Raw genomic sequence first — 14980 nt, 5'->3', positions numbered from 1 at the left:
TGTCACGCTTTAGCGGGAGTCCGAGTTGTGAGGGAGTACGGAGACCTGCTGGGGTCAAATGCCTTCATAGTGCAGACACCAACTGCGACGGTCTGGGAGAGGTTTGAAGTGTGTGAGTTTAGTCAGTCAGATCTGATACCTTATATGTCTTCCTGTTCCCTATTCTCTGTTTTGTGCTTCCTACTCCCTGTCCCCTGCTCTCTAACCCCTGCTCTCTAACCCCTACCCCCTGCTCTCTAACCCCTACCCCCTACTTCCTACTCCCTGTCCCCTGCTCTCTAACCCCTACCCCCTACTTCCTACTCCCTGTCCCCTGCTCTCTAACCCCTACCCCCTGCTTTCTACTCCCTGTCCCCTGCTCTCTAACCCCTACCCCTGCTCTCTAACCCCTGTCCCCTGCTCTCTAACCCCTACCCCCTACTTCCTACTCCCTGTCCCCTGCTCTCTAACCCCTACCCCCTGCTTTCTACTCCCTGTCCCCTACTTCCTACTCCCTGTCCCCTGCTTTCTACTCCCTGTCCCCTGCTTTCTACTCCCTGTCCCCTGCTTTCTACTCCCTGTCCCCTGCTCTCTAACCCCTACCCCCTGCTCTCTAACCCCTGTCCCCTGCTCTCTAACCCCTACCCCCTACTTCCTACTCCCTGTCCCCTGCTCTCTAACCCCTACCCCCTGCTCTCTAACCCCTACCCCCTGCTCTCTAACCCCTACCCCCTATTTCCTACTCCCTGTCCCCTGCTCTCTAACCCCTACCCCCTGCTCTCTAACCCCTACCCCCTACTTCCTACTCCCTGTCCCCTGCTCTCTAACCCCTACCCCCTGCTCTCTAACCCCTACCCCCTATTTCCTACTCCCTGTCCCCTGCTCTCTAACCCCTACCCCCTGCTCTCTAACCCCTACCCCCTACTTCCTACTCCCTGTCCCCTGCTCTCTAACCCCTACCCCCTGCTCTCTAACCCCTACCCCCTATTTCCTACTCCCTGTCCCCTGCTCTCTAACCCCTACCCCCTGCTCTCTAACCCCTACCCCCTACTTCCTACTCCCTGTCCCCTGCTCTCTAACCCCTACCCCCTACTTCCTACTCCCTGTCCCCTGCTCTCTAACCCCTACCCCCTGCTCTCTAACCCCTGCTCTCTAACCCCTACTTCCTACTCCCTGTCCCCTGCTCTCTAACCCCTACCCCCTGCTCTCTAACCCCTACCCCCTGCTCTCTAACTCCTACCCCCTACTTTTTACTGCCTGTCCCCTGCTCTCTAACCCCTACCCCCTACTTTCTCCTCCCACTTCCCTCCTCCCTATTCTGTGCTTTCTACTCCCTGTTCCCTGCTCTCTAACCCCTGCTTTCTACTCCCTGTTCCCTGCTCTCTAACCCCTGCTTTCTATTCCCTGTTCCCTGCTCTCTAACCCCTGCTTTCTGCTCCCTGTTCCCTGCTCTCTAACCCCTGCTATCTACTCCCTGTTCCCTGCTCTCTAACCCCTGCTATCTACTCCCTGTTCCCTGCTCTCTATCCTATGCTTTCTACTCCCTGTTCCCTGCTCTCTATCCTATGCTCTTTATTCCCTTGCTTTCCATTCCCTGCACAATGCCCACTCTCTCTCCCCCCAGTTCCCCCGCTCTTTCTGCCCCCAGTTCCCCCACGCTCTCTCTGCCCCCCCTGCTAGTTCAGTGTGTGTTTATTGAATAACTCCCAGAACCTTACTGCTCTTTCCAGTATCAGACTGCACTGAGCTGCAATGGAGTCGGGGCAGGAGCGAGTGGTGGCGCTGGTGGATATGGATTGTTTCTATGTACAAGTTGAGCAGCGCATGAATCCGGCACTGAAGAACAAGCCAGTGGCAGTGGTGCAGTACAAAACCTGGAAAGGAGGCGGGTGAGTTCCTGGTGCTTTTGCCTAGAAACAAGGGGCACTGAGTGCTGGTACCACTGGATCTCCTGCTTGTGAGGGTCCTATTTACCCTAGCAACCAGGCAGTGGTTTAAACAAGAGATGGAAATATGAATAGTAGAGGGCCTGCATAGAAATATAAGTAATAAAAAGTAACAATAAAACTGGAGCCTCGCAGAGCAATAGGGTTTGGCTGCCGGGGTCAGTGACCCCATTTGAAAACTGGAATAAGGCAGAAAATAAAGGCAAATAATTAAAAAAAAAAAAACTATAAGAAATGATGAAAACCAATTGCAAAGTTGCACGGAATAGGGCATTCTATAATGTACTAGAAGGTGAACCTCCCCTTTAAAGGCACACTCCTATAATATTAAAGGGCAGATATTGGAGCTGTATTTCCCCAGTGCCAGTAAGAGGGGACTCTTGTTCTGCTTACTTTCTTAGGCCAATAGAAGCTGCTTGGGTAGAACTTTCATTGCTTCTAAACAGATCAGCATTCGGACCCTCCTTGCACATATATCCGTGTTATGAGAATATTATAGCAATTACTTGGCACATATTATTCTCAGGGGGGGACCTCGGGGTTACCAGCACCTCCATGTTGTTTATGTGAAGGCCTGAGAGTTCCGTGTCTCCCTGTCTGTGCTCAGGATTATCGCTGTGAGCTATGAAGCCCGGGCCTTTGGCGTGACGAGGAACATGTTTGGTGACGACGCAAAGAAGCTGTGCGCTGATCTGCAGCTGGCCCGCGTCAGAGAGGCTCATGGGAAGGCTGACCTGACAAAGTAAGTAACTGTGGGACAGGGCTCTTTGCTGTCACTCACCCTGACACCCACCCTGTCGCTCTCTAGCTGTGTGACTGCTGCACATTATTCCACATTATTGCCGCATTTCAGGTAAAGACCCTTAATTTTAGGCTAATAAATAACATAAGTGTGACATATACAGATCAAAACACAAATGAAATACAAAGTACAAGTATAAGACCCATTATCCAGAATGCTCGGGACCTGGAGTTTTCCGGATAAGGGGTCATTCTGTAAATCTCCATACCTCAAGTACAGGTACTGTTTTATTATTACAGAGAAAAGGGAATCATTTAACCATTAAATAAACCCAATAGGGCTGTTCTGCCCCAATAAGGGGTAATTATATCTTAGTTGGGATCAAGTACAGGTACTGTTTTATTATTACAGAGAAAAGGGAATCATTTAACCATGAAATAAACCCAATAGGGCTGTTCTGCCCCAATAAAGGGTAATTATATCTTAGTTGGGATCAAGTACAGGTACTGTTTTATTATTACAGAGAAAAGGGAATCATTTAACCATGAAATAAACCCAATAGGGCTGTTCTGCCCCAATAAGGGGTAATTATATCTTAGTTGGGATCAAGTACAGGTACTGTTTTATTATTACAGAGAAAAGGGAATCATTTAACCATGAAATAAACCCAATATGACTGTTCTGCCCCCAATAAGGGGTAATTATATCTTAGTTGGGATCAAGTACAGGTACTGTTTTATTATTACAGAGAAAAGGGAATCATTTAACCATGAAATAAACCCAATAGGGCTGTTCTGCCCCCAATAAGGGGTAATTATATCTTAGTTGGGATCAAGTACAGGTACTGTTTTATTATTACAGAGAAAAGGGAATCATTTAACCATGAAATAAACCCAATAGGGCTGTTCTGCCCCAATAAGGGGTAATTATATCTTAATTGGGATCAAGTACAGGTACTGTTTTATTATTACAGAGAAAAGGGAATCATTTAACCATGAAATAAACCCAATAGGGCTGTTCTGCCCCAATAAGGGGTAATTATATCTTAGTTGGGATCAAGTACAGGTACTGTTTTATTATTACAGAGAAAAGGGAATCATTTAACCATTAAATAAACCCAATAGGGCTGTTCTGCCCCAATAAGGGGTAATTATATCTTAGTTGGGATCAAGTACAGGTACTGTTTTATTATTACAGAGAAAAGGGAATCATTTAACCATTAAATAAACCCAATAGGGCTGTTCTGCCCCAATAAGGGGTAATTATATCTTAGTTGGGATCAAGTACAGGTACTGTTTTATTATTACAGAGAAAAGGGAATCATTTAACCATGAAATAAACCCAATAGGGCTGTTCTGCCCCCAATAAGGGGTAATTATATCTTAGTTGGGATCAAGTACAGGTACTGTTTTATTATTACAGAGAAAAGGGAATCATTTAACCATTAAATAAACCCAATAGGACTGTTCTGCCCCCAATAAGGGGTTATTATATCTTAGTTGGGATCAAGTACAGGTACTGTTTTATTATTACAGAGAAAAGGGAATCATTTAACCATTAAATAAACCCAATAGGACTGTTCTGCCCCCAATAAGGGGTTATTATATCTTAGTTGGGATCAAGTACAGGTACTGTTTTATTACAGAGAAAAAAGAAATCGTTTTTTAAAATCTGAATTATTTCATTACAGTGGACTCTAAGGGAGACGGCCTTCCCGTAATTCGGAGCTTTCTGGATAAGGGGTTTCTGGATAAGCCAGTATCCCCCTTTCTATTCCACATGTTAAACAAAATGAGTGATATCCCATCTAGAATTTAAACCCAGATGGGGACAAGTACATCATTCAAAAATCCAAAAGTATCCCCTCTTGGGGAATTCTGAGCTTTTTCAATTATCTGTATCTGGTTTTTTTTTGTGTGTTAATTTGTATCACTTATTTGGTGCCACTGATCGTTATTCTGTGCTGTTATATGTACTTTGTATTTAGTCCCTTTGTGTTTTTGATCTGTAGATGGCGCTGTTTAGTAGTGCTTAAAAGGAACGCACATATGTTATTTATTCGCCTATGATTAAAGGGACCCTGCTATGATATTTATGGGGCACTTTCTTACTGTTTCATACTTTCCCCCGCGCAGTTACAGGGAGGCCAGCGTAGAAGTCATGGAGGTGATGTCTCGCTTTGCTGTGGTAGAACGCGCCAGCATCGACGAGGCCTACATCGACCTGACAGACTCCGTGCAGAAGAGACTGCGAGAGATGGGAGTGGCCCCTATACCGGGGGAGCTCCTGAAGACTACATATGTGCAGGGGTACCCTCAGTGTGAGCCGGACTGCGATACCCTATCAAAAGGTACCATTATTTCTGCCCTTGCAGCTCCCTGTCCCATTCTTTTTCTAGTTATTTTTACTGTTACTTATGTGGGCAGGGGGGGGGATAAACTGCCCCCAACTCTTTGTGCTTTGGATCTATAGGCCATCTGCCCCTACTCCACCCTTTCTGGCCCCTCTGCCCCTACTCCATCCTTTCTGGCCCCTCTGCCCCTACTCCATCCTTTCTGGCCCCTCTGTCCCTATGACATCCCTCTGCCCCTACTCCACCCTTTCTGGCCCCTCTGCCCCTACTCCACCCTTTCTGGTCCATCTGCCCCTACTCCACCCTTTCTGGCCCCTCTGCCCCTACTCCACCCTTTCTGGCCCCTCTGTCCCTATGACATCCCTCTGCCCCTACTCCACCCTTTCTGGCCCCTCTGCCCCTACTCCACCCTTTTTGGCCCCTCTGCCCCTACTCCACCCTTTCTGGTCCATTTCCCCCTACTCCACCCTTTCTGGCCCATCTGCCCCTACTACTTTATTAGAATGGCACTGCATCGTATATAAAAGGCACTCTATGGGCCCAGAGTCACAGCATGGGAATAAGGCACCCTGCCTGGGGCACATTCTTCTTCCATTAACCCCAAAGTCATCCTCATTCTCAGTCGCTGCATCCAGGTCACATGACTCATTTTCCATCTCGCTGACTTGCGTCTCCCATTTTCCCATGCAGAGGAACTGCGCCAGCGCGGCTTGGAGCAATGGCTGGAATCCCTGCCCATTGGAGACCCATGCAGCCCAGATCTAAAGCTGGCAGTGGGCGCCATTATTGTGGAGGAGATGAGAGCGGCAGTGGAAAAAGAGACCACATTCCAGTGTTCAGCAGGAATCGCCCACAACAAGGTCAGCAGGTACCCCTCTTATGTGATAGGTCAGAAGTGCAGCCTTTATCTGTTCTGCCTGACCATGGGAAAGAGAGCAGCCCAGGAGCAGGAAGTACAGAGAATCAGAGCTCTGTACCTGGGTAAGTACTGGGGGGAGATTGGATTCACTTACCCAGGGGGAGGTTCCTGTCTGACCATGGGAAAGAGAGCAGCCCAGGGGCAGGTAGTACAGAGAATCAGAGCTCTGTACCTGGGTAAGTACTGGGGGGAGATTGGATTCACTTACCCAGGGGGAAGTTCCTGTCTGACCATGGGAAAGAGAGCAGCCCAGGGGCAGGTAGTACAGAGAATCAGAGCTCTGTACCTGGGTAAGTACTGGGGGGTGATTGGATTCACTTACCCAGGGGGAGGTTCCTGCCTGACCATGGGAAAGAGAGCAGCCCAGGAGCAGGAAGTACAGAGAATCAGAGCTCTGTACCTGGGTAAGTACTGGGGGGAGATTGGATTCACTTACCCAGGGGGAGGTTCCTGCCTGACCATGGGAAAGAGAGCAGCCCAGGAGCAGGTAGTACAGAGAATCAGAGCTCTGTACCTGGGTAAGTACTGGGGGGAGATTGGATTCACTTACCCAGGGGGAGGTTCCTGCCTGACCATGGGAAAGAGAGCAGCCCAGGAGCAGGAAGTACAGAGAATCAGAGCTCTGTACCTGGGTAAGTACTGGGGGGAGATTGGATTCACTTACCCAGGGGGGGGAGGTTCCTGCCTGACCATGGGAAAGAGAGCAGCCCAGGAGCAGGAAGTACAGAGAATCAGAGCTCTGTACCTGGGTAAGTACTGGGGGGAGATTGGATTCACTTACCCAGGGGGAGGTTCCTGCCTGACCATGGGAAAGAGAGCAGCCCAGGAGCAGGAAGCACAGGGCAGAATACAAATAAGTTTTAGCAGTGCTTTGTAGGGTGCATATTTTTAAGAGGGTATTTAGAAGGGCACAATAAAATGCCCCCACAAATCTAATACCTAAATAATTGTGTCTTTATTTCTCCGTTCCGTAGGTGCTGGCAAAGTTGGCCTGTGGCTTAAATAAGCCAAACCGCCAGACCATATTATGCCAGGGATCTGTGCCAGGACTGTTCAGTGAGCTGCCCATCAGCAAGGTGTAAGTGCCAGCTACAGAGCCCAGTGTTACTACCCAGTTGCCCTCAGTAAATGCCGGCCAGAGTGGCACTGGTGCTGGTTTGTAACTAGATCCTCTTTGTGCAGACTTTGGCCAGTAACGTGCCATCCCATAATCCTTAAATAACCCCCCCCATCCCATATCTAACCCCAGGCACGTTGTTATTCATTTACATGTATGGTTCTAGCTGTTTGGGTTCCTTCCATTCCCAGCAGACTCAGCTAAGCCCAAGTGAGTAGCGTTACAAGGGGCACCAGGAGCAGCCTGGCCAGCCCATACTTATTGATTGTGCTTTCTCTGTGCCACTCATTAATCAATTCTCCTTCTTTCTACAGCCGGCACCTTGGTGGCAAACTGGGAACCTCCATCAGGGAAAGTCTTAGTGTGGAGTACATAGGGCAACTGACCCAGTTCACTGAGCAACATCTTCAGAACCACTTTGGGGAGAAAACTGGGTGAGTATGAGGGGATCTGGCCCAGTACCTGTCTCTGTGGCAGCAGCTTCATGCTCAGGCACAGGGCAGACTGAAGCCAGGGGCTGCTGGGAGTTCTATTACTCACTGACCCGGTTACAGGGCAGACTGAAGCCAGGGGCTGCTGGGAGTTCTATTACTCACTGACCCAGGTACAGGGCAAACTGAAGCCACAGGCTGCTGGGAGTTCTATTACTCACTGACCCAGGTACAGGGCAAACTGAAGCCACAGGCTGCTGGGAGTTCTATTACCCACTGACCCAGGTACAGGGCAGACTGAAGCCACAGGCTGCTGGGAGTTCTATTACCCACTGACCCAGGTACAGGGCAAACTGAAGCCACAGGCTGCTGGGAGTTCTATTACCCACTGACCCAGGTACAGGGCAGACTGAAGCCACAGGCTGCTGGGAGTTCTATTTCTGACCCAGGTACAGGGCAGACTGAAGCCACAGGCTGCTGGGAGTTCTATTTCTGACCCAGGTACAGGGCAGACTGAAGCCACAGGCTGCTGGGAGTTCTATTTCTGACCCAGGTACAGGGCAGACTGAAGCCACAGGCTGCTGGGAGTTCTATTTCTGACCCAGGTACAGGGCAGACTGAAGCCACAGGCTGCTGGGAGTTCTATTTCTGACCCAGGTACAGGGCAGACTGAAGCCACAGGCTGCTGGGAGTTCTTTTACTCACTGATCCCCACTCCCTACTCTGCCCCCTGATCTGTATAGCTTAGTCTTTCCTATAGGAACTAGTAAGGTTTAGGGGCTCCTCAGAGAGGACAAAACCAATATTCGGGTGCTGGGGGGACCAGAGCAGGGGCAGTTCTTTTTTTTTTTTTTTTTTTTTTAAAGTTTTTCTTTATGCATTTTTCAGATTAACATAAAAGTATAACAGCAAAAAGGGAGAGAGAGAGAGTAGAGAAGTAAGGGAGGAGAGGGGGGGGGAGGAAGGGGAGAAGAGGCAGGGGAGAAGAGACAGGCTGTAGAGCTGGGGAGATGGGGACCAGTTTATTTCCGTTGTTATGGTATATTATCCGCGGTGTTTCCTGGGGTTTCGTGGAAGGCAATCCAGGGGCCCCATATTGCATCAAATTTTTTAGGACAACCCCGTGCAAGGTAGGTCAGTTTCTGGTTAGTTAGAGTGTTGTTGACTATAGTTCTGCAGAATGGGAGGGTTGGGGGGGCTAAACATTTCCATTGCAGTAGAATGGCCTTTTTGGCATAGTAGAGGAGCTGGAGATAGCAGAGTCTAGAATGATGTGAAAGCCCCAGGTCCTCTCCCAGTAGGCAAACAGTTGGTGACAATATCCGGGGAAAGCTTAGGGCATCTGAGATATAGTTGACAATTTCCTTCCAGAAGACCTGCACGGCTGGACAGTTCCAGAACACGTGTATGTATGAGCCAGTTTCACAGTCACATTTTATACAGGTGTCTGGGGAAACATCTTGGACAGCCTGTATGGCGTGAGGTATACCCGGTTTAGAAACTTCATTTGTATATACCTGTCCGCTAGTGATATTGTCAGGTCTGGAATTTGCCTTAGAGCATCTACCCAAGTTTCTTCAGTTAAGCTAGGTATGTCTCGCATCCATTTCTCACGTACCTTCGCCAGTGGGTCTGGGTTAGCCTGCCATAGGATGGTGTAGTACCAGGACAGGGGCTTGGTGAGGTTTTCCCTACGTATGTATTTTTCTAGGGTGGTTTCTTTCAACTCTACTGGTCTGGTGGGAATTTGGGAGTGGAAAGCGTGTCTGAGTTGAAGGTAGTTAAAGTGCATTGTTTGGGGGATTTGGTGGCTTTCTCTAAGCGTTTGGAAATGTGTCATATCTCCATTCGTTAGTATGTCTTGTAGGTGTTTAATTCCATGGGAGGCCCATTGGGCGATGTTGGGTAGGGAGGTGAAGTTGGGTAAGGAACTGTTACCCCATAATGGCGTCCAATGTGACCACATTTGTTGTGGGCCTTGGACATGTTTGAGGGCTTTTTGGAAAGCAGTGATAACTGTGCGCATAGGGGTAGTGATTGTGTAATGTTTTGAATTTCCTCTGTATGGTAGGTTTGCTAGGGCTTCGAGTGAGCCCGAGATATTAGCTTCGAGTAGCGTGGATGTATTGTCCTGGTGTGGGGTTAGCCCCCAGTGCACATAAATTAATTGGCTGGCCAGATAGTATAGTCTCATGTTCGGTAGGGCCAGGCCTCCCTGACTGACAGGGGCTTGCAGGGTTTTTAAGCTTATGCGAGGGTGTTCTCCTGCCCATAGAAACCTTAGGATCAGGGAGTCAATGCGTTTAAACCATTTGGCACGGGGAGGTACTGGCGAGTTATGAAAGATATATAAGAATTTTGGGAGAAATACCATTTTTAATAGGTTGATTCTGCCTGGCAGGGTGAGGGGTAGCTGTGCCCATGTATCTATTTTATTGGATAGGTTTTGTACTATCGGCGTCAGATTTCCTTCTTCAAATTTTGTATGTTGTTTGTTAATAACCACCCCCAGGTATTTAAATGATTGTACCACTTGTAATTGTGCAGGGGCAGTTCTTAATGCCTCTTGGTTCTGCCCAGATCCTGGCTCTACTCCCTGTGTCGGGGAATTGAAGATGAACCAGTGAAACCCAGACAGTTGCCGAAATCCATCGGGTGCAGCAAGATCTTCCCCGGGAAAACCGCACTTTCCACTCAAGAGCAGGTAAGGCCCTGTAGATGTTGCTGAGCTACAACTCCCAGCACCCCCTGACAGCCAAAGGATGAATGGTTGGGCTGTAGGTGCTGCTTGCCAATAGGTTAGAAGCAATGGCTGCTGCAGTTATGTGGCCCATTTAGCAGTAAGTCAGATTTGTGCTGCATATGTTTCCTCAAATGTTATTTTATTATTGGGTCGGATTTGGTTCTGGTTTCATTTGCTTTATTGTGCAGAGCGACCCATAATGCAGTGTGGCAGGGCCCAAGGCACCAACATTACCTCAGGTAGAACTGCGCTGCCCTCCCTATTCCCTTGTGTGAGACGTGGGCTTTCCAATACCAGGTTCTGGCTGGTTGCTATGGGTGACAAGACTGCTTTTGTGTTATGGAAATGGCCCTGCTTGCTTGTGCTGGGCCTTTGTACTAATGGCTGCTGCTGGCATATAGGGATAAAACCAGCAATTTCCTGCTTCTATTCATTTCTTTGGGTTTTCTGGCAGGTCCAGTACTGGCTCCTTCAGCTGTCGCTGGAGTTAGAGGAGAGATTGCAGAAGGACAGAGACGCTGTGAGTATCCAACACTGAGCCTTCCTGGTAACTAGAGATCCTGGCCCTGCGGGGATGATGCTGCCATACTGCACATCCGACTTGGGCATTAACTAGCGCCGGCTCCACCTGTCCAACCCAGGATATTGCTGTGCATGGAACTGCCTCCCAGCAGGGCCGGTGGGACTAATACAGTAAAGGAATAGGGGGGGGGGGGGCTGAAAAGGAACATAAGGAAGTGCTACTTTACAGAAAGGGGGGTAGGTACAGGGAACAGCCTCCGAGCAGGGCCGGTGGGACTAATACAGTAAAGGAATGGGGGGGGCTGAAAGGGAACATATGGAAGTGCTACTTTACAGAACGGGGGGTAGGTACAGGGAACAGCCTCCCAGCAGGGCCGGTGGGACTAATACAGTAAAGGAATGGGGGGGGCTGAAAGGGAACATATGGAAGTGCTACTTTACAGAACGGGGGGTAGGTACAGGGAACAGCCTCCCAGCAGGGCCGGTGGGACTAATACAGTAAAGGAATAAGGGGGGGGGGGGGGCTGAAAAGGAACATAAGGAAGTGCTACTTTACAGAAAGGGGGGTAGGTACAGGGAACAGCCTCCGAGCAGGGCCGGTGGGACTAATACAGTAAAGGAATGGGGGGGGCTGAAAGGGAACATATGGAAGTGCTACTTTACAGAACGGGGGGTAGGTACAGGGAACAGCCTCCCAGCAGGGCCGGTGGGACTAATACAGTAAAGGAATGGGGGGGGCTGAAAGGGAACATATGGAAGTGCTACTTTACAGAACGGGGGGTAGGTACAGGGAACAGCCTCCCAGCAGGGCCGGTGGGACTATTACAGTAAAGGGAACATAAGGAAGTGCTACATTACAGGAAGGACAGGACTAATTGTTTCTCTGTGTCCACCAGAACCACAGGGTGGCCAAGCTGCTGACGGTGGGTCTGAACCAATTGGGTAAGCCCCCGTATGGGGGCATGTCCCGCTGCTGTGCCCTCACCCAGTACAATGCCCAGAAGATCAGCAGCGACGCATTTGTCGTCTTGAAATCCTTCAATTTGGCAGGGATGCACCAGGCAGCATGGTAAGTGTGGGCAGTGCCACCAAGATACGGGCATGGGCATCTGGAACCAGCACTTACGTGGTTAATCCTTCCCTCTCGGCAGGTCCCCCCCACTCACTCTGCTCCAGCTCTCGGCCAGCAAATTCTCCCCCACCGCATTGCCCAGCAGCGGCATCGCCAGCTTTCTCAGCCAGAAGCCCCCCGGCAGCCAGAAGCCCCCCGGCAGCCAGAAGCCCCCCGGCAGCCAGAAGCCCCCCAGCCCCACTCCCCACGGCTCCGGCGCTACAGAACCGAGCAGCCCTAGAACCCCCAAGACCCAAAGGAAAGACAGAGAGGGTCGACCCCCCAGTGCCATCCAGCTCCTGTTCCAGCGGGCGGCGGAGAAGAGAGAGGCGGTGCCCCCCGCTGATGTGCCAGTCTCTCCCCCCAAACAAAACCCCCCAGCCAATAGGGCATTTGGATACCAGGGTTTTTTTAAGCAGCGGACTCCGGAGTCCAGTGATGCCCGGTCTGAAATGGGCTCTGAGCCGGACAGGCCGGGGGCAGATACTGTGAGTGACAGTGTGCCCGGATCTATTGCTACAGGAGAATCCTGCGCTACAGCGCCCCCGGCTGGGCACAGCGAGGAGGACATGATGTGCTGTGAGAGGTGCGGCCAGAGGCTGTTAGTGTGGGAGATGCCGGAACACATGGACTTTCACTTTGCCCGGGACCTTCAGGACTCGTTCTCTGTGCCCAGCCCCAGCCGGATGCCCCCAGTACCTGCCCCAGTACTGACCCCTCTAACCCGACCCAAGAACAAAGCTAAAAAGCCTCTGGCCTCCAGTGCCAAGCGCCCCCGGACTGACGCCAACAGGACTCTCCACGCGTTTTTTAAAAGCCCTAAATAAACACCGTAAAACTGCCCCCCCCCCCCCCCCACTCTGAACCATTGGGTCAATGCAAAATTCATATGTGTCAGGCCCCCCCCCCCCCACTTTTATGTCTCAGTATCTTATTGTGAATTCTCCACAGCTTATAAATATGGTTCAGATAAGTGTAGTATATAATTATTTGGGTCTCAAACCTACGTACAAAAAAAAAAAAAAAAATTATATATATATATGGGGTTCCTACTCCCCAACCAGATTTAGGTCTGTGCCCCTGAGTGATCCTGGCCCAGAGGATCTACAGTATAACTGCGATTAATTGTTACCCATATCTGGGCTGCTCTCTTTCCCATGGTCAGGCAGGAACCTCCCCCTGGGTAAGTGAATCCAATCTCCCCCCAGTACTTACCCAGGTACAGAGCTCTGATTCTCTGTACTTCCTGCTCCTGGGCTGCTCTCTTTCCCATGGTCAGGCAGGAACCTCCCCCTGGGTAAGTGAATCCAATCTCCCCCCAGTACTTACCCAGGTACAGAGCTCTGATTCTCTGTACTTCCTGCTCCTGGGCTGCTCTCTTTCCCATGGTCAGGCAGGAACCTCCCCCTGGGTAAGTGAATCCAATCTCCCCCCAGTACTTACCCAGGTACAGAGCTCTGATTCTCTGTACTTCCTGCTCCTGGGCTGCTCTCTTTCCCATGGTCAGGCAGGAACCTCCCCCTGGGTAAGTGAATCCAATCTCCCCCCAGTACTTACCCAGGTACAAAGCTCTGATTCTCTGTACTTCTTGCTCCTGGGCTGCTCTCTTTCCCATGGTCAGGCAGGAACCTCCCCCTGGGTAAGTGAATCCAATCTCCCCCCAGTACTTTCCCAGGTACAGAGCTCTGATTCTCTGTACTTCCTGCTCCTGGGCTGCTCTCTTTCCCATGGTCAGGCAGGAACCTCCCCCTGGGTAAGTGAATCCAATCTCCCCCCAGTACTTACCCAGGTACAGAGCTCTGATTCTCTGTACTTCCTGCTCCTGGGCTGCTCTCTTTCCCATGGTCAGACAGGAACCTCCCCCTGGGTAAGTGAATCCAATCTCCCCCCAGTACTTACCCAGGTACAGAGCTCTGATTCTCTGTACTTCCTGCTCCTGGGCTGCTCTCTTTCCCATGGTCAGACAGGAACCCCCCCCTGGGTAAGTGAATCCAATCTCCCCCCAGTACTTACCCAGGTACAGAGCTCTGATTCTCTGTACTTCCTGCTCCTGGGCTGCTCTCTTTCCCATGGTCAGGCAGGAACCTCCCCCTGGGTAAGTGAATCCAATCTCCCCCCAGTACTTACCCAGGTACAGAGCTCTGATTCTCTGTACTTCCTGCTCCTGGGCTGCTCTCTTTCCCATGGTCAGGCAGGAACCCCCCCCTGGGTATGTGAATCCCCCCCCCCCCCCCCCAGTACTTACCCAGGTACAGAGCTCTGATTCTCTGTACTTCCTGCTCCTGGGCTGCTCTCTTTCCCATGGTCAGACAGGAACCTCCCCCTGGGTAAGTGAATCCAATCTCCCCCCAGTACTTACCCAGGTACAGAGCTCTGATTCTCTGTACTTCCTGCTCCTGGGCTGCTCTCTTTCCCATGGTCAGACAGGAACCCCCCCCTGGGTAAGTGAATCCAATCTCCCCCCAGTACTTACCCAGGTACAGAGCTCTGATTCTCTGTACTTCCTGCTCCTGGGCTGCTCTCTTTCCCATGGTCAGGCAGGAACCTCCCCCTGGGTAAGTGAATCCAATCTCCCCCCAGTACTTACCCAGGTACAGAGCTCTGATTCTCTGTACTTCCTGCTCCTGGGCTGCTCTCTTTCCCATGGTCAGGCAGGAACCTCCCCCTGGGTAAGTGAATCCAATCTCCCCCCAGTACTTACCCAGGTACAGAGCTCTGATTCTCTGTACTTCCTGCTCCTGGGCTGCTCTCTTTCCCATGGTCAGACAGGAACCCCCCCTGGGTAAGTGAATCCAATCTCCCCCCAGTACTTACCCAGGTACAGAGCTCTGATTCTCTGTACTTCCTGCTCCTGGGCTGCTCTCTTTCCCATGGTCAGGCAGGAACCTCCCCCTGGGTAAGTGAATCCAATCTCCCCCAGTACTTACCCAGGTACAGAGCTCTGATTCTCTGTACTTCCTGCTCCTGGGCTGCTCTCTTTCCCATGGTCAGACAGGAACCCCCCCCTGGGTAAGTGAATCCAATCTCCCCCCAGTACTTACCCAGGTACAGAGCTCTGATTCTCTGTACTTCCTGCTCCTGGGCTGCTCTCTTTCCCATGGTCAGGCAGGAACCTCC

At 50.6% G+C, this 14980-nt stretch overlaps 1 protein-coding gene across 2 annotated transcripts; it reads left to right on the top strand.

Annotated features, from left to right (window-relative positions):
- The first annotated feature begins 2 nt into the window (after positions 1–2).
- On the top strand, positions 3–12841 carry polh (polymerase (DNA directed), eta). Of its 2 annotated transcripts, none has more exons than XM_031901840.1 (11): positions 3–112; positions 1710–1868; positions 2533–2667; positions 4803–5017; positions 5711–5880; positions 6914–7017; positions 7371–7490; positions 10068–10191; positions 10685–10750; positions 11649–11821; positions 11904–12841. In XM_031901840.1, the coding sequence occupies exons 2-11, from the start codon at positions 1732–1734 to the stop codon at positions 12688–12690; spliced, it is 2031 nt and encodes a 676-aa protein (XP_031757700.1). In that variant the 5' UTR covers positions 3–112; positions 1710–1731; the 3' UTR covers positions 12691–12841. The 2 variants fall into 2 exon arrangements, with proteins under 2 accessions (XP_031757700.1, XP_031757701.1); XM_031901841.1 differs by having other exon boundaries at positions 21–108.
- The last annotated feature ends 2139 nt before the right edge of the window (positions 12842–14980 follow it).

The sequence above is a fragment of the Xenopus tropicalis genome, chromosome 5 (assembly GCF_000004195.4).
Source record: "Xenopus tropicalis strain Nigerian chromosome 5, UCB_Xtro_10.0, whole genome shotgun sequence".
NCBI lineage: Eukaryota > Metazoa > Chordata > Amphibia > Anura > Pipidae > Xenopus > Xenopus tropicalis.
This window is presented reverse-complemented; position numbering and strand designations above follow the sequence as displayed.